This window comes from Pangasianodon hypophthalmus, chromosome 23 (assembly GCF_027358585.1).
Source record: "Pangasianodon hypophthalmus isolate fPanHyp1 chromosome 23, fPanHyp1.pri, whole genome shotgun sequence".
NCBI classification, from domain to species: Eukaryota; Metazoa; Chordata; class Actinopteri; order Siluriformes; family Pangasiidae; genus Pangasianodon; species Pangasianodon hypophthalmus.
The window spans coordinates 12,107,797-12,135,409 of record NC_069732.1 but is presented as its reverse complement, the minus strand read 5'-3'; the positions used below and the strand labels follow the sequence as shown (position 1 = coordinate 12,135,409).

The 27,613-nt window shown below is 38.4% G+C and overlaps 1 protein-coding gene across 1 annotated transcript; it reads right to left on the bottom strand.

The window, feature by feature from the left end:
• Positions 1–85: 85 nt before the first annotated feature.
• tinagl1 (tubulointerstitial nephritis antigen-like 1) lies at positions 86–26,667 on the bottom strand. The gene is made up of 12 exons (XM_026929576.3): positions 26,490–26,667; positions 21,287–21,609; positions 16,687–16,753; positions 11,961–12,053; positions 11,689–11,803; positions 7,944–8,067; positions 7,701–7,851; positions 7,390–7,576; positions 6,515–6,560; positions 5,679–5,802; positions 3,148–3,193; positions 86–3,046 (listed from the first exon to the last, which is right to left on the bottom strand). Exons 2-12 carry the CDS (start codon positions 21,600–21,602, stop codon positions 2,879–2,881), a joined length of 1,437 nt encoding a protein of 478 aa, XP_026785377.3. The 5' UTR covers positions 21,603–21,609; positions 26,490–26,667; the 3' UTR covers positions 86–2,878.
• Positions 26,668–27,613: the final 946 nt, after the last annotated feature.

The following is a 27,613-nucleotide window of genomic DNA, read 5'->3' as shown; positions in this document are numbered from 1 at the left end:
TGTAACTTCATATAAGGTTTAGTCACAATTCTGAGCATATGTTTAACTTGTAATCTCATACATTAGTCAAAGAGAAACTGGGTGATTGTGTTTGTATGATGGTTGGATTTGGATTTTATTGCATTACACAGGTGGACATTACAGTGGTTTGTGTTGCATATATACAATACAAGTGACAGCACAATAATGCACATTGCATCAAAGACCACAGGGATATAATTTACAAACCTGCTTCTTAAATAGTCTGATATAAATCTCTCTTTCTTTAATTTAATAAAATCCTACACTGGGACATATTTTAAGCAGCGCATTCTAACCCAATAGAGACCAATTATCCATACAGGAGACTTAAGAATACATCATCTGGCCAAAACCCATTTCCTCTGCATGACTAGGGTTCAGTCTTCTAGCACACTCACTCTGTGTGAGGGGTTTATCTCTGGTGTGGATGACTAAATAGGAAAATGAATCCTCTTACTAACTGAATGGATGGATCATGGAAGTCTATCACTGCTTTAAAAACAGCATAACATTAGATATGTGTCAAGTTTATGTCCATTAATAATAGCTTATAATGGTAATGATCAGAAGTAGAGAAATGCATTTCAGTAGCAGAGGCTTGTGTGTGTTAAAGAAATACATGATGCTGAATAGACCTGAAGAAAATAATCAACACCAATGTTCAACACAAGAGTTCACATTCCTGCATGGAACAAGATGATTATATGGTCAGTGATACAGTTAGAGGCCTTCGTGTGACTATTCACACTGCATTATAGAAGTCTCAGAAATGTTTAAAGTGAGCAGCTGTGTTTTCAAACCCAGCGCTGTACTGTATTACCTCAGTAACTCTTTGTTGTACTCTTAAGTCAAGTGTGTGTGATGCTGCTTTGAAGCGAACAGACGTGATTTGCAGCTCATCTTTGGTTAAAAAAAAATCTGCACCTGATTAACTGAGCATGACACGCAAGCTTAGTATAACACTGTATCTGAGCACACATTTCTTCCCATATACGGAGCCAAATGGCTGAGGGGGAATTATAAAAATCATTTCCTATGATGCGAATATTTGATTTACTTAGAGCCTGTGAAATATTCAACCGCCATGGAATTGCTTGGTATGATTCATTTCAGTAGTGGAGACCTGCTTATAGGTGGGAAAAACATACAAAATGTCACATCAAACACAGTAGCATTTGCACTAACATATGGAAAAAAAAAAAGAGATTTAAAATAGGTGTAACAACAAAGATAGCAAAAATGATCACTTTGTGGCATTGTCTATGCTCATACTTGGTATAAGTTTATGCCAGAAAGCATTGTATTGTTATAAGAGACTTCTGTATTTCAGAATTAGCAAGGGTTGACTGTAGTGAAAATCCCCCAAGAAACCACAGCATTACAGTACGAAACATAAAAAAACTTGAATAAGTGTTAGTTGAAATATTTTAAGATTGTAACCATAAAATAATGATCAGTAATTCTTAGTCAGCCTTTATGTGTCGCTACAAAAGTGTTAAACAAAATGTGAAAGGCCTGTTAGGAGGACATGTCCTTAGAACAATGGGGTCTGGGGAGCCCCAGGGGTTCATGAAGTATAGCCAGGGTGTCCATAATTTTTACAATTCATTTACAGTGGTGAAAGTCACAGCCCATTATAATCGAAGTTAAAATATTTATTATTAATAAATCTTATAGACTGCCTACTTGACAGGTCACCTGAATTTAATGAGGTTTAAACCTACTGGACCTACTGTATAAAAAAAAAAAAAAAAAAAAAAACAATCTCTTTGACTCCAAGAAATAGACAGAATATTATTGTCTACATTTAAAAGATGAGGTCATGAAATAAATCTGTGCTGAGGGGGTCTGTGAACTTTATTTTACAGTTAAAGGTGTTTCTGTCTTCAAAAAGTTTAAGACCCAATGTCTAGAGTAAGTGAATAAGCTCTGCTGTTATATCAGTGGTCATTATAATGCCTGTTACTGTATTAAAATGCACTTTTTGTTTGATTTAATAAATACCAGGTCAGCTACTGTGCATCTTCAGCATTGTAGCTGATTCTCAGGTGGAGAGTTTGATGCATTTGGAATAAATGGAATGTTCAAAATAAAAGCAGCCAATCACTCAGAAAAAAAGACCACAACCATAAACATATTTACTGTAAAAATAGCTGTCATAGTTCTTTAAAATAAATAATTGGTAATAAATTCAACCTTTTAATTCAACCTAACATAGTCTTGCCTTTTCCAGTGTGCTTAATTGTAATGCTGGAATGTACTGTCTGAAATGCACATTGAGTGAGTCTGAGTTTCATAGACTCTGTTACTTACAATTCTAAACTACCTACCAAGCGATCGCTAATAAAAACAAAATAAAATGAACAAAGAAGAAGATTAATAGTATAGCCATCTTTGTAGTCATTAATGGACTACTCAGACTATGTGATCTCTTCATACCATCATGTATGAGAAGTGAATGTGTAATTGTAATGGAGTGGTGTGGCCACCAGGGGGCTTTGGTGAGCTCACAGTTACAGGCAAGTCTCCATGAACCAATTTTCCTTGGCCAATAACTAAACTGACTTTATGTTGACATTTTCTTGCATAGAGAAAAGGGAAACATTAGAACCACCACAAGGCTCAATCCAAACTGCCCACATTTGAACAACAAAAAGGACTGGCTATTTATGAACACCTATGAGCACTGGCGAGAATAATATATTCAATAGAAGTTTGATGGCTTTAATAGAAACCATATCGCAGTCTCCTGCCATAGTCCTGACTGAGTCTTTTGTGTTTGTTCAATCTGGCGATGAGGTGCACATGGATCTCAGAAGGAGGCACAAGGATCAGAGACACACCTGATTGCGCATCTCTATTTGCGTATTCCATAGTGATGGTGGTGATGGCTGTGCATGTCCTCCATGGTTATCCGGCCCCACACGCCAATCACAAATGCCTCAATTTCGCATTCGTTTTCTCCTCTTGCAATGCGGAAGTAGCCATCTTCACCCCAGTTCTTGCCCCATGAGTTGGCAGCAATCTACAGAAGAACATTATTTTTTAAAATATATATCACTACCAACTTTAGATTTCATGTTCCAATTGAGACGATAATTGTTTGAGCACTTGAAGATTTCTTACCCAGTACTTGTGTGTTTTCCCATTGTAATCTCTTTCTTCTCCCCAACTACACAAAAACATAGCAATAATAACGAATTACATTTTTTAATATTAACAAAAATGTAGCCTTGGACCAAGAGTTTGGATATATGACCTGCTTCTTTGTTAAATTCTTGCCAAATGTAATAACACTAAATAGCAGTTTATCAGTGTAATGTTGGTACATTTGAATATATTTGATCTCAACTCTCAGATTAAGCCTGAACCTAGTGCCCTTGAAACCAACAAAGACAGGACTGTTCTCACAAGAACTAAACATATCCAGAAAACTACTGCACAGATGCCAACATTCCAGACCAGGAGTTCTCACTTGATGAGGTAGAATTCCCAAACTGCCATTTCCCTCTGGCTTTAGGAAGGATGCGGGTATCAGGAAGCAGCACATGCCTGCCGCCTGCCGCCTGCCTTCTAAGTGCATCAACAACAACATTTCTGGGAGTTTTGTGAGCTAAGACTCTTAGAAAAGCTGAGGCCTGCCCCCCCCTGCTGCCATAGCTGGTCTTGTTCTCAGGCAGAGCTGCTTTTCCTTAGATGTTCAAGCATCACTTACAGTGGGCTGCTGCTGGGATGTTCCTAAAGGTCAGTTCAGAATGTTCTTCATTTTATTTCTAGCATGGATCAGAATAGTTGGCCTGGCTGTCACCTCCTCTTTGGGGGGTACTTGCATATTGACTTGCGTATGAGAGTGGAATGCTTGGAATTAATCTGGGAATCAAATCTGGGGAAAAGTCAAATCCTGGTTTATACCAGCAAACCAGAAATAGAAGAATAAAAACATTGTTTAAAAACAGAACACTGTGTACTTAAAATAAAGAAAACAGAATAAGAAGACTTTCCAGGGAAAACTGTGATGACTTATTATATTGGATAAAGTGTAAGAGTGCCACAAAGTACTCTCCCCCTCTTGACTGCCCTTGGCCTTGAACAGTACCAGCTATAGCATGGCTCCTGGTTCATCCCTACGCTGCTGTAGGTTTCTGCCCACTCTCTGTTCTATAGAGTCAGGATCAGCAGGTCAGACAACACCATTCCACCACACTAGACACAACCAAGCTTTATGTCAACTTTCCCACATCCTCAGCTTAACAAAACACACCATGGCAGGATTTACCCCATAAAAACATTCTTGTTGCCCCTCTTCCCAAAATCCATAGGCCTTGAGCCCCATTCATCAAAAGAATCGCAAAGTCAGCGAATGATACAGAGAGGAGAAAAGCCAGGGTTCAGACATCCACTCATCCGCCATGAATATCACCACTAGATCACTGGGGCATGTCACAAACTGGTTAGCCCAGTCTCCAGGTCCAGTGAAATCAAACACAATCTCATGGCTTGGGTGACATTTTAATAGTTAATCACTCACTCATACACAGTATAGCGTACATTGCCGTTACTATGGCTGCACTTAGTATTGTTTATAAGATGGGAAATTAAAAATGACCAGGCTGTTAGTTATAGATACTCATGAGTCATTCCATAGTTGTGTCCTAGTGTCCTACTAGAGGAATGTCTATTGCTTCTGTAATTAACCCCTAAACACTGCAGGGATATTGAAAAAGATCCTCATGCCATCTCAGCGTGATGGATTAGGCTTGGGATCAGTAAAACGTTCAGACCAATTCCAGGACTACATCATGTGGTCAACTTCTCAAAATTAACAAATCCTTTGGCTCTTAGATTGGATTAAATGAAACACAAATTTGGCACTTGATTTAAGAAGGAATTAAAATGTAGGACATTTTTGCACTTATTTTGAACTTAAAAAGAACATATCGAAGAAAACTGAAGGGGAGGAAAGGGTTCACATCTTCTAAAACTCTTCTAAAACTAAAACTGTTCAGGTTTAGTTCATTAAAATTGCAGCTTATTGGGGGTGTTTTCAGTCAACTAAATCTGTGTACTAATGATCAAAATGCATTTTCCTTATACTTTTTTTCAAACCACACAGATCAAGCTCATGACTATATTTAGGCTGCTTAAGAAACTGTCTATAATAACTATAATGGTAAGCTTTCATATAACGAAATTAAAGTATTTGTCTGAGCCTGTGCTGAAACAGCAAACCCTGAGCAAACCCTGGCTTCTAGTTTCACCTCAGTGCTTTAGTATGTAAGCAAAAGGCCTGTGTCTCAGTCTCTGATTAGACAAGATCAGGGTGTGGTTGGCTCAGTGGGGTGGGGTTGAGGCAGCGTGTTAAGTGAAGGTGGTGTAGACACATGAAGGGAAAGATATAACTGAGGAGGCAGAGCCAGTCATCTGAGTGTTGTGTCTGCATTTTTGTGGTAATGAGGAACATGTCTGGATGTTTGGCAGAGCTCTGTGGACTTGACATTTATCTCTATGTATTATTTTATGAAGGCGTATAATCATACTGGTTATCTGTTCTATCAGCTGGGCATTTTTAAAGCAAAGCAAGACACAAATAAAAGAATAGAACTCTTTTTATCTAATCCTGGTGGAGTTTGAGTGCTGTTTGAAACGGCAGCGCTTACCCTGTGATCCTCACGGAGTGTGTGCCGTGCTTGCGATACTGTGGTGCTTTGTGTACATTCACATCAGTGTGTCGGTAGATTCCACTCTTGTACACAAAGAAGTCCTCATGCACCTCCACGATGGCTAAAATGGAAAAATAAGGCAGCAGACACCCATTACATAAAGACGGCCATGTCAGGGTTAAAGAATAGCTCTTCCGTAGTGAGTCTATTTATAGAGGTGTTTTGCTGTCACTCATCCATCTACAGCTGACCTTTGAGACTACAGCCAAAGTTCAGAATTGAGTTTTTTTTTTTTTTTTCTGATTGGCCATTGATATATACTATTACAGCAGATAATAATACAAAATAATAAAATGAATACTGAACTGTTGCAAGTACTTTTGGCTATTCAGTCATATTCATTTGCATATTCAGTCCTAAAAGTTGGTAAAGTCTGTTCAGAAATCATGCTGTGTGAAATCTAGCTGTGAAACCAGCCACTAAGAAATGCCCGGCATTTATACACATACTATAGCACCAGAACAGCAGAATATCAAACATGTCATCCACCTCATTTCTTGATATTAAGCCAGGCAGGGAAAAAAATAGGGCAAAAAAGTGGCCTAAGGCCAAAATTCCCTCCTGTGTGAAACAATGCAACAGAAGACTGGCACAGACTCAAAGTACCTCTGCATAGTACGGAAACTCATGCAGTCTTTCTCATTACTGTATGGTACTGAGTATCTGTGATAATAAATCAGGGAATCAGGGAATTTCTCGAATACCATGTGCTAACAAGTACACTGTACAGCTCCACCTTAACATTCTTACAATCCCACACCCCTATCCCATACCTTGCACAGGCCCATTATCCATGATCTCCTTCATTATCTCCTTCTCCTGTGAGTGACATGAGAACAGAGTTCACTGGGTTGATAAACTGGTGGACTATACAGATGTTAAGTAAGTTAAAAACATGATGTGGCACGATGTTATATATATATATATATATATATATATATATATAAAAGCAAGATGTAACATTCATTAATTAATTAAAAGTGGGAACAGACCACGCTGTTGTTGATATATATATATAAGGTGGTCTGTTCCCACCTAGAATATTTTCTGATAACTGCACATCCTCTTATACCTCTTATAGCAATTTGACAACGATTACAAGTTTTAATTAATTAATGAATGTTACATCTTGCGTTTTTAACCTGTGATTTGAATTATAGCCGCAACTGCTGTCAGATCTGCTGTTATTAAAAATTAATCACCACTGTCTGACCAATCATAACTGAGAATTCAGTGCATGAGATTCTCTATAATACTGGAATTTTGTTATGATTAAATCAGCTCACTTAAGGTTATTTGATTATGTATGATTTGTATTTGACAGAAGGCAATCTTTATGGGCCAGTTGGCGTAACATCAGAGTAACTGTTGGTGATTGTTGGATGTTTTTGTGTATTAGAAGGAAAGACTATAGGCATAACCATATGAGATGTAGGTTAGGAAAATTGAAGATGCAGCTTTTAATGACCATTAATGTTTATGTAAGTTGGATAAATCTCAGTACACGGCGTTATTACTGCTATTTCCACTAAGGGATGCCATACTGAGGAAACTAAGCATAAACCAACCTATTATATAAGATCAGGCAGTGTGTTCTGGGTGTACTGGGTGTGAGGATATTGCATGCTTTGGGAGTGTGTTGTCTTACATTTGTGGACAGTCTGTAGGGTGGGGTGGACTGGTAGATTTCATTGTGGTAGGTGTGGATGTTGGGACAGCGGGCTGTGGCCTGTCTCTTCCCTCGGCCCACTGAACGACTCTGCATCATACAGCGGCTCACTTCAGCAGGGGTCTGCTGGGGCGGATTAAACGGATAACACTCCTCTGTCACCACCCTGAAACAGAGGATTAGAAAGTGAAGCAATAAGAAAACACAGTAGGTACAGCAGTAATTATAGATGGAAGGTATTCCCAGCCCTGGATCATTTTAAAAATACTTTTTTCACCAAGAGAGTTTACCCTCTTCTCCTCAGGTACCACCATGCGCCATCAACGTGTCCTCCAGCACAGCCGCCTTGGTTACGTGTGTCACAGGAAATCAGATTCTGGGGTGACAGTTGAGGGGTCATGTGTCCCATGGACTGAATGGAGATTCGGTCTGATGCTACAGCTGAGGAGATAAAAGGAGATGAGAAAAGTGAATAAAGGAAAGCTTGTAAGGTTGTGTGAGCACGTAGATATACAAAATGTCCTGTAACTCACCTGCTGTGGAGAAGGCCCACGAGGCAGCACAGTTGCCCTGGTCCAGGGGCTCGTGGATTTTTCCTGGCCACTTCTCAGCAGCATTGAAATAACTGGGCAGATATTCGTTATTATCCATGTTCATCTAAGGAATGTATATGAATGAGCTGTTAGCAAAGGTAGTAATAAAAATCAATGCAAGGCACCTTAAAGTTTATACATTTTTAATGAGTCTAAACTAGTTGCTGCAATTATTTGTAGTAACAGCTGCTATTTCCTTTATGAGAGTAAAAGCTTTCCTGTTGTTTAATGACCTTTCTTTCTGGAACTGCCATGTCAAGCAATTTATAACTGCCAAAACCTGTCAGCAGGCCCACATGTAACTACATACCTTTTCTATTAGTTTCACTGTATGGCCTGAATAATTCATAGTGGTCTTTGAATAATAAATAATAATAAATGCTTTAAGGTGAATAAAATCACATTATTACATGCATGTTTTTACAGGTGGAAGAATTCTAACAGCCAGATTTTTAATATACTGAAGTTTTCACTATATTTAAAACATTTGCCAGAGTAATGATGAAGAGGGAATTACAATAATAAATGTATGATTTACAGTAAGCATGGCCATAACTGGCTGTGAAAACACTGTGGTCTGGACTGAGGTCTTTCCACCAGGAGACCACCAGGAGCTTGGTGCCACTCACGTACTTTAGTTAAAATGTAGACACTAGAAAGGTTTACATTTTTTTTCATTAATTACTTTTAATTACTATTAATTACTAGAATAGAAAGTTAATTTTGGTTATGTTTGTTCAACAAAAGTAATTTTTTTTGCAAAATGTGTAAAAATATACAAATAATACACATCTCATTTCTATCATTTACAGTAACGACAAAATAGACAACTTATTAATGGTAAGATATTAGAGCTATTAAAGAATAATATTAAATCAGTTCACAGTGACCCTGGCTGGTTGTGGGCAACTGTAAGCTCATGTATGCAGAAGAAGGTAGATAGCACTTTCCTCCTAGTGTGTTACACTGTCCTGTGACTCAGCGTGAGTAGCAGAGTGATGTCTCAGAAGAAACACGTGTTAGCCTCCACTCTCCCTGCATGTTAGCTATCGTGTGATTGGGGAGCGCTGGCTAGTGGGTGGGCATTGGAGGATGACCAAATTGATTAGAAAATGGAGAAAAATCTTTGTTATGCCCCTGAGAGTAAGAATAAGAGCACTAACATGATCTCTTCCATGAACTTTTGCAGTGTACCACTGAATCTCAGCTGTTAGATGCCTTAATGAAAACTCATGTAAAATACATATAAAATGTACTGTTGTGTCAGTATCCGGAACTGTAACAGTGTTTGCTGCTTATCACTCATTGTGTAAATATTTGCAATTTAAAAAGGTGAAATCTATCTGTTTGATGAGCCGATGTTCTCATTTTCTGTGTGGGTAGCGTTAATTATTAACGCCACGTTACGTAAAGTTCTTCTAACCTGCAACTATCCCGCTGTCTCAGGTCATGTCACTGAGTGACTAGATTAAAGAGGCATCGATACGAAGCGGCTGTAGAGTTAGCTTTGGAAACTGCTGGACTTTGCTACTCTCCTTTGGAAATGCACAGTCACACATTCCTGCACTCCTGCATTCCTTTTGTTAATATCTTAATGATTCAAGCTGACGTTTATTAGGTGTAAACCTTTGGAATGCATCACAATTCAAAGTCCAGTTGAAGAAAGGTGTCATTTCTGTTGAGGCTACAGATGTGAAAATTATGTGTTTTTTCCTCATGAGTGTGTTAAGGTGTGTGTAGTATGAGTGCTGATCCTGAGTGTGTGCACAGAGCAGAAAAGAGCTTTATGAATGGATGTGTGTAGAAACATGCTGCAGGTGAAGACATGTTGGAGGAGATGTTTTGTAGCGTCTGGGCAAACTATTGCGTTTTCTCTCTGATCTTGTTCCAATTCATTTCCCCTCTCGTCTAGAGCATTCTCTCTCATGTGTGTTTATGGAGAATGTGCAGGTTGCTCTAGCAGGAGACTGAAGGCCTCATTGAGTGCGATCAAAACAGCTGGGGGCAGGATAAGAGAGCACCCAACCAACCATACCAGCGAAGCTCTTACATCCTCTAGCAGACGAGATAAGTCACTAAAGCAGATATCTGAGAGATCTAACGAATGTAGAATTCGTGGATGTTGTTTTTACATGAATGTTTTCCATTGAGCATGCTACATTACACTAATTACTGTGAGTAAAGGCTTAACCTGATGTGCCTGGGGTATTCGAGAGGCTAGGCAGATATTTCATGGTGGCATGACTTTAAATTTATTTAATTTTATACTACTTTTCTTCCAGTTTATTCATACCCACTGGCTGTTGTTTTTCTACCAAACTGGAAGGATAGAGAGGCTGAAGGCTAATACATGACAAGCATAAAAAAAACTACAACGTCTTTTTAAACTGCTACTCATGCAACATCATAACACTAACTGTGCTGTATATGAGCTAACATATGTTTGGAGAGAGAAGAAAAGCAGGAATACCATCCTTCCTGTACAAAAACAGAGCTGATAGAATAGAGGAATGCTATGAGTGAATTGGCCAGTTATATTCTCTTGGACCCGCAACCATGAAAGGCCATGTAAGGAATGAATCTGTGATCTCCTGATGATAAAGTAGCACTTAAGCACTTTTAGCAGACTAGTTATTTTAACTACTGGGGAAAAAACAACAAAAAGGAGTATACTGCCATGCAGAATGCAATATAAACTGTATATCAGCTAGAAAATTAAAAAAAATTATTGACTAATAATGAGTAAATTCGTTTGATGCAAATCCCATTCCTACATATTCTTCTTTTTGAGTTTCAGTTTTGGTTTTCTTTTTTGCTGGTCCTGTATTGTCATTTGTAGAATGTGGTGATTTTTTTTTCTCAAGTTTTGATTTTGCTTTTGCTATTGAAATACAATGAATTTAATTATATAGCCAGTTCTGACCCACAGTTTTTACATACTTACTTATTAAATCTGTTTAATCATATTATTACATGGTGTCCCAAATGTCTCCATACATAGGAGAACATTTGTAAACACTTTTTAGCAAAATGTCTTCATACTTAGTTAATATATATATATATATATATATATATATATATATATATATATATATATATATATATATATATATTTTTTTTTTTTTTCAGATAGCCTTTAAGAATGCCTTTGTTTCTGAAATGGTTTATCTTGGTCTCATTTTTTTTACATCACAGAAGCCTGGCATTTTAACAGGGGCATGTAGACTTTTTATATCCACTGTATATACGTGTATATATATATATATATATATATATATATATATATATATATATATATATATATATATATATATATATATACATACATACACACACACACACACTGTGTAATATAACTGAAAACAGGATTTTTCTTTGGAGCATATCCAAATACCCCTAAAGGTACATTGCTCGTATTTGAGAAACACTGTCTTGGACCAATGAACCACTCAGCAGCCCAAGGCATGAATTTTTAAATCTACTGGTACTCCAAATACAGTGCAAATGATAACGAATGCAAAGATATCATCAGCTCTATAAAAGGATGTAATATTTTCCTATGTTAAAGTGTAGATTGAATCCAATCAGTTCTGATCCCATTAATCACTGAGAACCCATGCCATGGGAAATTATCTGAGCTCTAGACTACCACAGTGCTGGGTATAGTGTGTAATACACCACTCACCTGAATCTCATTCATACTCATGATGGCTCGGGAAGGCCGCTGAGTGCCCAGACGGTAGCGCAAACCCTCATCCAGACTCATACCCCAGAACTGACTGTAGTTAGCTGCCCTCCAACTAAAGTAGGCAAGACATAAGCAATCTATTAAGCAAGAGATCAATGGAAGGATAAGTTTTGGACACAGATTAAAAGTAAACTCATGAATGTGTGTGGCATTAGTAAATTCGGATGAAAGGCGGATTCTCAGAGGGTCAGCGAGTGCATGCCTCTTACCCATAGTTTCCCCAGTTCACTGCCTGGATCATGTCTTGTTCTATCAGGCAGGCGTACTGCTCACAGACCCACTGGCCATTTGCGCTACATGTACTAAAAAGAGAGACACCAGGACATGGTTATCTTACAGTCTCCTTCATTCCTTTACAAATGTAGACATTCAATTAATGCAGGTCCCATTTAAACCCACATAGAATAAAGGCTCACAGAAATAAAAACAGTAGAAAAATAAATACTTGGTGGAATTCTCCTGATAGAGACAAATCAAGTGGAACGATAGAACTTAGCTGCCTCGAAGAGAAGGAGGAGAAGGGGGTGGACAATGGCTAAGACTGAAATGGTAAACCTTTTATGGCTGTAGTGCTCGAATAAATCCCCATTTTTAGGCAGCGTGTGAGAGAGATGGGGGCAGCACACTCGAGTGTGGTACTTGAAGGAACTTTTGAATGTGACGTGGAATATTTCACATCATCCGGAAGCATCATTAATCATGAGGAAATTTCTCTTCAGAGAAACTTATTTCCATAAACTCAAATGGTTACGAACTTTAATAACTCTGAAAGTAAATTTAAAATATTACTCCAACAAGTACATTTACAGTCAGGGAACTAGAAAAATATTTATTCAGGAGTTACTCCCCTGTCAAGGCCATATTAGCCATATATGACTGCACACAATCAAGAGAATCTAAAAAAAACAACTGGTCACTTCCAGGAATGTTTGCTAAATTTGATTTGGGGGGAAGCACACAGGTTCCTGACCCCTTTATTTGTTGGCCGAAAAAAGTCCCTGGTGCCAGCGTCTGCATGGAGAAATTCACACAGTAACATGCAAAAGCAGTTGGTCTTTAGGGTGTGAGGTGTCAGGTGGCCTCGTGACAATAAAAAAAGACATGTTTCACATTCCTCGTCAACTCACCCCAACTGTTCACTTCAGGATCCTGACCCATGTGTGGAGCCCAGCGTACACATATGTTTTACTATACTTGTGAGGACATTGACATAATTATTAATGCTATGCATATGCCTAAATCTTATATTAACCTTAACCTCAGTAATCAAAAGTAAACCTTTTGGCTTTTTTTTTTTTTTTAAGTAAAAGCTATGGTTTTTGTGATTTTCCTCATGGAGTACAGCCAAAAGTCCCAAAAGGTCAACACTGTCAGATATTCCTGTCCTTGTGGGTACAAGAAATAAAAACATGTGCACACACATTTCAGACCTAATTACAGTATATACAGTACACAGAGCTTTGCTGGATCTTGTGATGGGTGTGTGTGTGGGAATGAGCAAAAGGAGTTCTGATTATGATCATAGACTAACAGTGATCTCTACTATTCTTAGAGTCATGTGACTTGCACACCAGCTTGTATAAGCAAAACTAGGGTTTAAAGTTCAAGAGGTCTCATGTGTGCTAATAACCTCTAGAAGCAGCCTGAGCTCCCTAGATATCTTCAAAATTAGCCTGGGTTCATGTCTTTCACTGTATTTGGAAATTTATACCAAGTATAAATACATCAGAGATTTATATCTCCTTATTTTATTGTATTATTTAATTTATTTATTTTGAACACATCTGAAAGTTTCCACATCTGTGTATTACAGGTGACGTTCCTGGATTTTATCATTTTTCAGTCTGATAACGGTGAGACCACCCAGGTGTATAATTCAAACACTGCACAAAGATCTGCTAAGACTAATCTCTCAGACTCTGGATGCCATTACAGAATAATGCACCCATTCATTTTTTTCATTATGGCAGCTCATTTTCAAGGGGTCATGCATATGCACACAAGTAATAACAATGTTTAAAAAAACTATTAAGAATTTTGAAATGGCAGCAAAACATTACACAGGGAAATAACAAATAACAGATTCTACAATAATTAAGTGAAACATATGTACATTAAAATAAGCGTGAGAAGTGTATCTCTTTCTCTCTCTAAAGGCTTTGCTATGCTAAATTACACTTATGTGTGAATGTGTATGTACATGGTGTTCTGTGATGGACTGGAGTTCTGGCCTTGTGGGCAACTGGCAGGATAAAAGCACCTACTGAAGATGAATAAATGTTTTTTTTTTCACATGCAGGGCTTGTGGTTTTATTTTTCACATTATTCAGGTGGTATGAATTTACTTGAGGTCATGTGCATTTTCTGGGTATAACATTAAAATGCACTTGATTGATTTTCATAATCCCAGCTCATTCACATAATCACATATGCAATTTTTCCATAAACATAGTGAAGGCAAGGCTGAGGAGGCAGGAAGCATCCTGACACTAATCATCAAACCAGTTGATAGTTTTCAACAACCAGCCCAACAGCCACTGAGCTCAAACACACCTGCAGTAAAACTGCTCCAGAATGTGATCTATAAATACTTAGAGTCAACAGAACACATTCATTTAATATTTAATATTTTCGTATGAAGTAGTATGTCAAAACAATATAATGAGTGATATAAAAAATAAAGGGCCTCATGACAAACATGACGTTAATGAGAAGGAGAGAGGAGTGGAATGAGAGGGAGGTTGTACATGTACGAGATAAGAACAGAGGAGGAGAGACTCGGGCCAGCTGGAGGAGCGAGCAGGATAAGAACAGCCGGACGTCCTGCTCTCCACCCAGCGCTTCAGCTTGTGTACTGGACTGCTGGCCAGAGAGGATGTGTGTGTGCACTAACAATGCAGGGGAGAGTTTAGATCAATTCTGCTTTAACTATGACTTTAATATGCTTTGTTTGTGAGTACTGCTTGACTAAGTGTTATTTTGATTAGACTAAAAAGCAGAGATATAAATTAAACCTTGCTACTTGTTTTTTCCTTTTCCACCCCATTTCCCCAAATTTAGTTATCGCTGATTTGACTTTCCCCCCCACACACGGCTTTCACATTATAGACCATTAGATATTTACCCTTTTCTTTTAAATAGTTTGTCTTGTGGGTCTGTGAGATTTTTATTATTAATCATAGCTTGACTTATTTAATCCATTATCCTAGATTTCCTTTTATAGCGTTTTCAATCTATCTGACTCTCTCAAATGCTTTAGTGCAACTTTTAGTACTATGTTTTTACTACAATCTTTGTAATAATGTGATATATTTATTTAAAGTTTGTGTCATGATTTATGGACTGTGTTACCAAAGTCAGTGGTCTATACCGTGAATATAAAATGAATTTGTGTAAGTAAATGTTTCATAATCGAGCAGTGAGTTGTGTGGGGGTTATGGGTATATGTAGGGGTTTAATGGCTGTTGGCTGGTATGTGTGTATGTCTGATGCAAATCACTTAGAGCACTAAATGTGTGTGTGGACTCTTTTCTTTTTCATTTACACTACCAGTTAAAAGTGTGGATGCACCTTTTCCTCATTAATTACTATTTTTACTATTGTCTCATATTTAACCTCTCTTAATAGTTCTAAATGACCATTTGCTTTAGCAAAAATCATTTCAAGTTCATCTTATTAAATATATATATTTGTTTCTACTTATATTTGTGTTAGCAACACATCTGAACCATAAGTCTTTAAAAAAGGAAACCATCCATTTAATCTAATGTGTCAACTTTTGACTCATAGTGTACTTAATCTCTCTCCGCCACCTGGGATTTAATGGTATTTTGGAAGTGTGTGCTCTGGATATTTTTATATCACTTACCCTCCTCTCTCTGGATCCCTACCAGATGTGCAGAGATGTCCAGCATCTGGACTGTAGTGATGAAATAAACTATCTGACATTACAGTAGATTACCTAAATGACAGTAGTGCATGGACACTCAAAACCCAGACAGATGCTGAAAACAGCCACAAGTGCACACTTGTTCATGGAAACATGACTCATGGCACTTAGGTGCCAGAGAGGTTTAGCACATAAGTAAGGAATTCCTCTAGCTCATTCTCTGCCCAGTAACCTCTTCCCTCATGGCTTAGTACACCTTAAATCATACACGCAGAACATCAGCAAAGTACAACTGAGGACTGACAAATGACATGTCCCTATTCACGAAACCCATTCACGATAAATGCAGGACCTAATTAACAGCCTAGATATCCTGTGTACAACAGGTCAATACGCCAGTAATGAGAATAACGCTTACTTATGTAACACCTTATTTACCCTGTTACTTTACCATGGGAATGAGCAGAAAAAAAAAGAAAAAGGTGTGAGAAATCTTAGAGAGGTGGGAGTGAAAAAAAACCTCTTTAGCTGGCTCTTGAAGGACAAAGAGGTGCAGTCATGGAAATATTGTGTAATAGTATTCAAACGTTTGCTTTTAGGGACCATTTGTAGACCAGTAAAGGAAGACCTGACATAAAAGACAAATACTATGAATAAATCTATTCTCATTAGCAAGGCAATGTTCGAGATGAAAGTGCAGAGATATGTAAACATACAGTGCAGGGACATGTCATGTATCTGTTGTAAATGGAACATGGTCTGTGGTTTTTAAAGAAAGAAATCACAGTCAGATAGAAGAAGAAGAATGACGAGACAGAGGTAGCTGAGGAATGTGTGTCTCACTAAGCTTGTGGTCTGGGAATAAATCCTATAAAATACCCAGCAATGTACAGAACAATGTGTACAGCTCCACAGCTCCTGTTATTAGAGCTCAGAGCATGCACTATGTTGCCTGGAGAACAACAAAGAAAGTGTGTGTGTGTGTGTGTGTGTGTGTGTGTGTATGTGTGTATGTGCATGTGTGTGACCGCACAGTTTAGCCTTACCATAAATTGCAGTTCTCTTTGTAGGTTGCACCTGAGTGGAACCTGTGGCCATTTCTCTCACAAATACCTGTAACAAATAAATGTACAGTAAATAACTTAGCAGGAGAACCTGCTTGATTTTCAGCAAAGGAGAACAAAGGTCACACAGCTTTATCCTTTCTGTAGAAATATCTCTGCGTGACATTCCTACAGTGTTGAAGAGGTTATGACGAACACTTCTCCCGGTTTGCTTTAAAGGTTAAAATGTACTCAGAGCCTCAGTGATTTGGCACCAAAATGTTGGCACTGGTTTTGCTCTGCTTTCCCAGACAGCCAGCTCCCTTCATGCCATAACGAACTAAATGAGAGCTACACTGCCTGCCTGGGTGCAAGTAAGCAGTGCTGTATGAAGCCCACACACTACACTTACACTCCCTCCTACCCACCTCTTGAGATGCTGTAATGAAGACTCTACACTATACTCCTTACCTGAAGCAGTTTGCAGCACATAACATTAAAGCTGCAATCAGTGACTTTTAGATCAGAACACTATTTGTTAAAAGTTCTCAGACTTCTGATAGCTTTAAATAAATTATCTAATCTTTTCTGAAGATAAACGTTGGTTTCTGTGGTGTTCCAGGCACCAAAAAGGCAGAAAAAATAACTGTGGACCACAAACATCTACCCAGCCAGGCCAAGAAGGCATCTTTACAAGCTCCCCCTCTTGCACTAGTGTTCAGCAGGTGTATTTTGGAGGCATGGTTCTGCAGGGAACACACCATCATATAGTGTGTTTCACAGGGGACATTGTCACAAAGCAGCTTCACAGAAATCCGGATACAGATTTATCCCTATTGCTTTACCCAGCAATTATCTAATGACCACGCCCACTGACAAAACATTTTACATCATGTTATTGTTCAGTAGAAACCAAAACAAATAAAGATGCATTAAGGTACATAATGGTCTGGGAACCCTCAAGGTATATAAAGCAGGGCTGCTCCTGTGTGCATTGTTATTATTGTTAGTATTGCTATGGCAACACTACTTTTAATTTATGTATTGTCTAGGAATACTACTTTTTACAGCTGACTAAGAATCAGTTTAGTTGGTGAATAATGCACATAAAGCATAGTCAGGGGTGTGTGTGTGTGTGTGTGTGTGTGTGGGTGTGTGTGTGTCCAAAATTTTTCATACTTAGTTTACATTATATATTTTTTCAGATAGCCTTTAAGAACGCCTTTGACAAAAGGAGATCATAGTGAAATCATTCTCATGGCTGGATCGGGAAGCTGTCCAAGGTTGCGATGGACTTTAACAGGAAACATGGCAAGCACATGACACACATTACACTGTTGCCAAACTTATTAACAAATTCTAAAAGACTGAAAGTGCTGCAGACCAACTGAGAAGTGGACATCCACAAACGTCCACCGACGAAGGCACAACCGACGTGGTCCCGGCGTATTATAGTCCTCTATGTATGGAGACTTTTGGGACACCCTGTATTTATTTATTTATTTATTTATTTATAGAAGATATAGACATATACATAAAAGTTGTGCATACAAGAATAGTAAATTAATGGTGATTGGATTTTGTTCAGGGATCATTAGGATAGATTAGGTGCGGTGTCTGCTAGCTGAGTCATTAGATGGGAGGTAGCTGAGTCACACACCTGAGAACGCATGTTCAGTCTGTGCGTGGTGTGTGAGCAATCATGGAGGCCGGAGGTCGTATCACACGCCTGTGGCTGTGACTGTCCCTCCTTCAACAAACACACGTCTGACATTCCTGCTCTGATCTCTTTTGGCCCTTTCCTGCTGCTTGTCTGCCCCTCAAATCACTCCCTCTGCATTACATGCATTCTTTCTGACCTCCATTCACCACTCCCTTGTGTGTCCCTCTCTGTTACTAAGAAGGTCACTGTTCTCCTTATTCTCAGGTAACGCCTGGCAGTTTTTACACCTCGCACACAGAACTTCAACTCCAAAAGGGGTCATGCAGGAAAGCACACACAGGCAAAATTATAACAGATACCTAATAAGTAGGTTTCAGGTTGGCTTTCTTGGTTTGGACAACAATGGAAGACAAATTTGGAGAGAGAGTTAGAGGAAGAGGAGTGAGAGGAAGAGGGGGACAAGGATGAGGACAAAGAGGAGGAGGATGAGGACAAGGAGTGGGACAAGGAAGAGGAGAAAGGAGAACAATCACAGATGAGATCCTACTTTGGTGGACCATGTGGTCAATCATGGTTTGAGTTTCAGGGAGGCTGGGCAGAGGGTCGAGCCTAGCTTGAGCCGCTACACTGTAGCCAGTGTCATCTGGACATTTCGAAATGAGAACAATTAACTACTGTACTTACAGCACTGCAGCACTAACAGTACGTACTGTACCTACCATAACATTTCATTTCATACTGAAAGAAATCTTGCACCCTAACCATTCACATCATGTTTTTGCAGAATTGCTAGACGACCCTTCAGTGGAGCAAGAAAATGGCTGCTCACAGAAAAGCAGGAACAACACATTGTGAACATGGTCATAGCAAACAACAGCATACGTTTATGACAACTGCAACACCATCATCACTGACAACGCAACATTCAGTAACATAAATAGGGTGAGTTTATCCGCACTTAGCCATCTCTTGAAACGCTATCAGCTTTGTATGAAGAAGCTCTACAGAGTACCATTTGAACGAAATTCTAACAGAGTGAAACAACAGCGCTATGAATATGTACAAGTAAGCTATACTGTCCTGCCATTGGTACTGTATTCCAGTGTATTGTGCTACATAGTGACTGCTCTATGTGTGTTCATACTGTCATACAATAACGTTTTGTCTGTTTTAGAGAGTTATGGAACTAGATGCTGCTGCAGAGCACCATGATTTTGTCTACGTTGATGAGGTAGGCTTTAACCTAACCAAAACAACACGCAGGGGAAGAAACCTCATAGGACACCGAGCCATAGTCAATGTCCCTGGACAGCGTGACGGCAACATCACTATGTGTGCAGCCATTAGTCAGAATGGTGTCCATCATCATACCACTCTGCCCACATTATCACCTTCCTTGATACCCTGCATAATATCCTCATTCCCAATGACCAGAGGAATTCGCTAGATCAGTCCAGGTTTGTTGTTATCTGGGACAACGTAAGTTTCCACCGGACTGCTCTGGTCCGCAATTGGTTCATTGATCATACACAAATTTTGATGCTCAACCTGCCACCATATTCTCCATTTTTAAACCCAGTAGAAGAGTTCTTTTCAGCATGGCATTGGAAGGTATACAGTCACCAACCTCACCAATGCATACCCCTTCTCCAGGCGATGGAGGAGGCCTGTGGTGACGTAGACGAGGGGCATGCCAGGGCTGGATATGACACTCCAGACGCTACTTCCCCCGCTGTATAGCCAGAGAGAATATTGCTTGCGATGTTGATGAGGTGTTGTGGCCAAACCCAAATTGGAGACAGGATGCACCCTAATTTTTTTTCTTTTCAGTAACAAGCCTATTTGTTTACAGTATCTTCAGATGTATTTGTTTTGTCTTCTAATGTTCATCCTGAAGTCGAATACAATCAAAATACAATGTTTTGAAAGAAATTCCCCCGCCTTACATTTCCGTTTATAGTGTAATTATATACTGAATATGCATACATACTCTTTATACAGTATTTGTGTACATACATGTACGTGTGAGTGCTATGAAAACTGCCGTGCACTCCACTGCACACTGAACATGCAAAAGACACAAGATAGTAGTGTTTTATATTTGTCACATCTGTGTGTAGTTGGGGTGTATATGGCTAATCATTTGATGTTTTGTGTGTAAAGTTATGATGCGAAAATACCATTCTGAGAAGAGTTAAAATAGTTTTAAATGAAGTGCTTGCTTTTGCTAGATAAGTGTGACATTTTGCATGGTGTGTGTGTGTGTGTGTGTTTTGAGGTTTTGTGTGTAGAGTTTAGAGAAAAGGAGCCATAGTTTCAGAAATCGTTTGTAAGCAATTATCAAAAACTGTAATAAAACCTATGTACAGACTTTAAAAATGCTTTTTTGCCTATCCCAGCACACTATAATTACACTTTAGCTTACAGCATAATGATTAAAGTACATCAGTAAATATTATCTTTGCATTAGTTTGTGAATCCATCCATCTCATGCTTGAAACATCCTTTTTCAAGGATGATAAATGTATATTTAAGTTGTGTCAGAAAATATTCACTCATCCCTGATGTCTGAGAACATTTATCCCTATGAAATATTTGGAATATTCCACAGTCACATGAAGTTCTACATGAAGTTGCATCATTACTGAATATTATGGAAAGAAGAAAAGTATGTCATTCTTTGTGACTGATGAGGTCACTAATTATAAACTGTTCTCATGGTTCTTATAAACCACATTTTGTGTATTTGCTAACTCTTTTTGCTAAAAAAAACAAAAACAAAAACAAAAAACCCTGAACCATTGAATCATTAAATGCATGTTTTCTCAGATTTAATAAAGTTTACTATTTAAAAGTTACAATGGTTAAATGGCATCCCAATCATGGAATCACTCTTTTAAAGGTGTGCCTCTGCTAGAGTGTCATTACTGCTTCACTGACCTCTGGGAGGAGGCTGGATTCCCAGACAGTGGCCCCAGAAATCCGGGCAGCAGTCGCTCACTGTGCGGTTGCAAAACAGGTCACAGTAGCAGATGGTATCCAGGTAAGGCATGGTGCACTCATCATTCCTGCCCTCACAGCAGCCCCCTCTTCTCTGACAGTATGAGCCGAATGGGTCCCGGATACCCCCAGCGTGCAGCGGGCTGGCCAGGTCCCTCCTGCTGCGGGACAGGATCCTCTCCATCATGCTGCTGTCCACCATCAGGAGAAGCACAGCACTGGCCACCACAACCAGCCTCATCATCATCATCATCATTAATCACCTGAAATGGATATCCATACCATCATTAAACATGACCATTTTAGAAAGTCATATTAGATAATAAAATTAAATATGAGCCATCATCCTCCATCTCACTGCACCCAAGCACACATATATTTGATTTAATGACCAAATGGAAGAGAGAGAAAGGATCAGCTGCTGCTCTGCAAACAGAACATTGATTATGTGGACATTACTTTCTGTCTGGCTGGTGACAGAAACCCAAACACAGAAAACTCCGCCAATAATCCTTGAATATAAACATAACTAATAAACACAAGTTCATCACGTCCTTTTTTATGAACTCTGTTGGCTTGTAGGCACACAAAGCCAAGTGAGAGTAAAAAGTCTACTTTTAGAAAAGAAAGTGGATGTGAGAGATACTGAATCACCAAAGTATAAAATTCTAATTACAGACTATAATGTATTATTAATAAGTTCCTATTTTATGTATGTAGCTGCTCATCAGTTTATGTTATATCCACTTAATCCATGACTAGTTAATGTAGAACTGATTCCTGCATCCTTCATCCTCTGAGCTTTTCATTATTATGTGTGTAGTTTTTAAAAACAGTGCACTGTAGGCTATTACCCAGTAAGCTGTCATTCTCACCATGTTCTTTGTGAATAATTTAAAATTCTTATATCTGATTGGTCGGGAGGTGTGGATTAATTTTCTCTATCAGCATGGTTCTGACAGTAGCGCTGGCTACAAAGCAAATCACATTTTTATACAGTATAAACGCACTCTTTCTAATATGTTATTGTTCCTGTAGTAACAGCTCATACAGCGACCTCCACACAAATGGAGTAAGGAACGTCAAAGTTTTCTGTAAGAAGGCTGTCATTTAGCATTTTTTGGAAGAAGTCTCCAGTGTCAGCCTTTTGTAACAATCTGTGTTAAATGCATTTCTTTATGGCTTCCGGCACAAAAGGTTTTCAGGACAGAAGGCTTGTTCTGTCTCATGTGTTCTGTCTCATTAACTTCCAGAGAGCGAGAAAAAAGAGGCTGGTGAGGGAATGACTTTTTATCTCTTTCTATAACGTAAGACATAACAGGAACAAACTTGTTTCACAGATGTTCCACCACATTAAACATAACAAAATTAATAAAAGTTTGATGTGTCATTCTTTAAAATGTAATTGTTGGCAAATTGCTTTGGTATAAAACAACAACAACAAAAAAAACACTTCAACACATGCTGTAATTAGAAAATAATTACATCTTGTCCAGAATGCTGGAAATTCTGAAGTAAAATAATAGAAATCATGCATTAAAACCTTATTTTTAATACTGATGAATACTTTTTATATTATTATTATTATTATTATTATTATTATTGTTATTATTATTATTCAACTCATTTTCCTGATGATGTTTAGAACCTTTTAGGTTGTGGCAGCTAAACTGCCTTACATCATTTTCCAATGATTATTTCCTTATCATAGTGCAGTGTTAGGATTGAAAGTCTAAACTAGATTTATTACACTCTAAATGAACTGTAATAAAAAGCAAGTGGTTCAGGAAGGAGGGAAAGTCATCATTAATCTAAATTTGGTAGAAAGTAGCTGTTATGCAGGGGGGGCGTACTTCCACTACCAACATTACGCAGTCTGACCTTATCAGTGTAGCGGAAACAGCAACTTCCTTCTGTCAAACTTAGCCAAACCCCCAACATTATGGGATATCAGAACAACATTCTCAGCATTATGGAAGGTATGAATATGTGCAAGTGCTGCACACTCTCATGCATGCACTCACTGTAGGAGCAGCAACAACAACCCAGGTTTCAGGTTTAATATGTCCCTACTTAATGGCTTTTATGGCCCCTCTGGGCCTCTCTACATGGAGCATTGTGGCGTCTCCGCTCAAGCTTTGGTCATTTGTAGCACAACCTGTTGGCCCTCATGTTCTCTCCCAGCCCCTGACTGGGAACAATGGCTTAAGACCACACATGACTGCTTTTGAAGTGCTTGCTTTGGAGTCAGGTTGCAAGCACCGAGTCCTGACAAAGACACAGTGACGGCTGTGAGTTACATAAATAGCTTTAATAATTTAATCTAAATCTAATCAACTCAACAGCAAGCACAATACCACATCTGCACTGAGAGGAGGCCAGGAAACAGGCCATTGCTTTACAGTTTTCTGCATGACTGTGCCTTTAGTCAGCCAACACAGAGTCTTTCTCATATACACTCATACACACAGTGGGATGGTAGTGGTTCTCTGACCAAAGCCCTTTCACTGACTTTCATGAAGCAGCGAGGCAGAAAAAACTCCAGAGTGACTAAAAGAGGGTGATCTCAGTTTGTCATATTCACCGCTGTCAGCAACAGAGCAGCAGTGAGGGTGGCATTTTGACCCTACTGATAAAAACTAGTGTAACAGTGACTGGCTGTGGTCTAACCTCTGACCAGAGACAGTACACGGGCTACTGAACGTGTCAACAAGCAGCTGTTCACCAGGGCTGGATGATATGACAGTGTGATATCAACACTGTGCTAAATTACCTCATAGCATGTATTTTGCGTATTGCACATATCATAATAAAAGCTTAGAAAATAAGGACCTTGAATGTTTTTTTGTTTTGATATTTAAGGATAGGGTTCTACATAGAATCTTTAGATGTTCTCCTAGGTAGACAAAACATATAACCTTTACATCTAAGGTTCCAGCATTACCCTTTTTTTTTAATTTAAGAGTGTAATTTTAACACTTCACCTGATTCCCCTGTTACTCACAGTAATGCCTAGCCTATTGAATGTTAAACATATATTTTCTATACTTTTATTTTTCCTCTGTGTTATACAGAAAATACATTTTTGTAAATGTTAATTAAAATTATACATTGCTGTTAAATTCTCTAATCTGATTGGTCAGAAGGTGTTCATTTTCACCAACAGTACACTTCTGACAATATTTATATAACACACATTCAACATTTAACATTTATGTAACATTTATGGAAGGAGTCTTGAGTGTCAGCACATTGTAACAGTCAGTAACAGTATTGTGTAGCATGTGATAATATTTTATACCATATTACTCGCCACTAAACTTTGATGTAAGTGCATCAAAACCATGCAGAAGGACTGTAAAAGTGTATAGCAGTTAGGCAAAATGATTCATTTGGATCATTTGGATATTTGCAGATTTTTCACACTATTGGAAAAAAGGTAACTATAGACCATTATAGGGTTCTTTGGTTTGTCTTTTGTAAAGCCGTACAACAACAATGTGTTTCCTATCAAAGAGGGTCTCAAGTAGAACACCTTTATGAATCTATGAGCTATATCTAGAAAGGAACTTTTTCTAAGAGTGCATCTATTTTCATAAAACTGTCACAGTGTACTAGGATGTACAGCAGTCCATCTGTCCTTCTTTTCAAAGCTACCATAAAGTGACTGAAAGCACTCAGTGGTCAAAGCCCAGCTGCTTCGAGCTCAAACTGAGCTACTGACTCATAAGCAAACCCTCATACATCGGAGCAGACGGACAGATGGGCTACAAGATACTGATGATGATGGGATGAGGGTCTGCTGGAGTCTCTCCTCACATCAGCTCTGCTTATTCCATCAGTTATCAGATAAACACTCTGCACAAACCAAGTGCGGACCATCGGCAAGCAACTTCAAATAGTCCCATGAAATGTTTAGAATGTTTTAAATAAGTGTTACAAGAAAGAAAGCCTTGAAAAACATAAATGTCTAATACTGTATGCTTTCAAACATTCTATAATGTAAAGTAAGGGATTACAGCTGGAGAGATTTCAGCAGAACAGTAGACTTTCTAGAGAGTCTCAGTATTTCTAGAGTGTTCTATGCATGTAAACAATGACACAACAGCGACCAACAATCCCCAGCTTATTGGCTCTTATAATACCACCTAAATTAAACAAGCTATCTCTGGCATGCAGTATTCACACCAATTTTATTTTTAATAAATTTTATTTATTTAATTTAAGTGCACCTAAAAAGGCTTTACACCAAAGATTCAACTCAGCTGAGTGACCTTTCTTAATCCCAATTTATTTATTAAGTTGTTCTTTGAATATTTTTCATTTTGTAAGTTTTATTTTAATTTCATATGTTTTTAAACTAAAAATGAAGCTGCACAGATGGTGCGTCAGACATTTATACAAACTGTAAAAATGTGTATTGGAATAAAAGTAATACATTTTGAAAGCTGTAATGTGTTTAAAACATAGGTTTAATAATCTAATGTATACTTGCAAACTATAACAAAATAAGTGGTTGGGATAGAGTAGTGAAGTAGATCATAATTTATAAATGGATGGAAACTAAATATATAGTGATTAAAGATCTCAACTTGTTCATCACTCAATATATTTCACTCAAAGACCACTAGCTTTATCCCAGATATCCCAGAAGAGCAATTTCTAATTTGATGCCCATACATCCAGACTATACACTCAACTTTCTTATAACATGAAAGTGACGTATCATTTTTTGTCTCAGCAACCAGAACAGTGTTGCACTGAATATTAAACATCTCACTCAAGTGGAGTGTGGCTCTATAAATGTACTTACATGAAAATTACATTATGAGAAATATTTGAAGAACAACTGAATAAATAAGTTGAAATTAAGAGAAGTCACTCAGGTGAGTTGAGCCTCTGGTGTAAAGACATTTTGATTTTAATTTCAGCACAAACATGACCGTATCTTCCCACTCTTATCCTTATTAAACACTGAGCTTGTTAACCTGCCTACAGTTTCGGCCAGAGAGGCTTAGTCACTATCTGTGTCTGCACACCTGTCTGTGCTCTGGAGAATGGGAGGGAGCCACACACACACACACACACACACACACACACACACACATACATGAAAGTATCAAAGAAGAAAGGGTGCTCCTACCTTGTCACAGTATGAAATAAATCCTCTTTGCTGTTTTATTCCGGAAGGGAAACAGAACAGGACAAAGTTCAAACAGACCAGTGTTTGCAGTCTCTCTCAGTTCTTTTTCCTCATCTACCTTTCATTTCCTCTCAGCTATGTGTCTCTCAGACTCAGTGCCAGGCTTTATATTGAGACAAGTTGGGAGGACCTCCTCCTTTCACTTACTTACTCTATCACTCACTCACCCATACTGTCTCATTAGCCAACTACTCTCTCTCTCTCTCTCTCTCTCTCTCTCTCTCTCTCTCTCTCTCTCTCTCTCTCTCTCTCTCATATGACTTTGCATGACTCACCTCCTGGTGGTCAATATGACAACTACACCAGGACCACCTAAAGCTCTGAATCTGCATCTTGTACCATGTTTAAAAGAATTTACACATTTCCCATTACCCCAAATGTAGCCAAGACATTAGTACATTACATCTGTATTTAAAAAATAAACACACAAATTAAACTGGAAATAATGATCAGAATTCAATTCAGTTCAACTTTGTCACATACACAGCTGTACAGTATAATGAAATGTAGGATCACTTTTAAAAACAACCACATCTTTAAACTTTGATTCTGATACCTGCGTGATACAAAACTATGTGCTAAGCAAAATACAAAACAAAAAAGTGATTACAGCTGCAAGATGGCTACTACTACAGTTTTCAGCTCTGCAACACATTTTGTATCATCTGCTTTCAGATCATACATACAGCCAGACAGTATAAACACTACAGAACATCAAAAAATGGAGAACACAGCATCCAGTATGTAGTTACTGAAAGAAATGTTTGTCAGGGTTTGCCCAAATAAACTTTCAACGACCGAAATACAGTAAAAATAAACAATTTCCTGTTTTCTTCTCTGAATGTCCTGATTATGGTGGCCACAGAGAGTCTGCTTGAATTGGGCTATACTTTTTTTCTGCTTCTCTCATTGTCATTCCATGAACAAACACATGGTCTATGATCTTGGTCTCGCTCTTCCTCATCCTCTTCCTCCTCGTCCACCACCTCTCATATGTACTCTTCCTCCTCTGCCTCTCATATTGTCTCCTTCCAACATTCATGCCAACATTCAGTGCACCTCTG

Excerpts from the sequence above, each read along its gene's own strand:
- tinagl1 (XM_026929576.3), bottom strand. The coding sequence starts at position 21,602 with ATGATGATGATGATGATGAGGCTGGTTGTGGTGGCCAGTGCTGTGCTT. Across the intron at positions 11,804-11,960 it reads GTGAACTGGGGAAACTATGG|TTGGAGGGCAGCTAACTACA; the intron begins GTAAGAGGCATG and ends TGCCTACTTTAG. Across the intron at positions 8,068-11,688 it reads TGAGTATGAATGAGATTCAG|ATGAACATGGATAATAACGA; the intron begins GTGAGTGGTGTA and ends TACATTCCTTAG.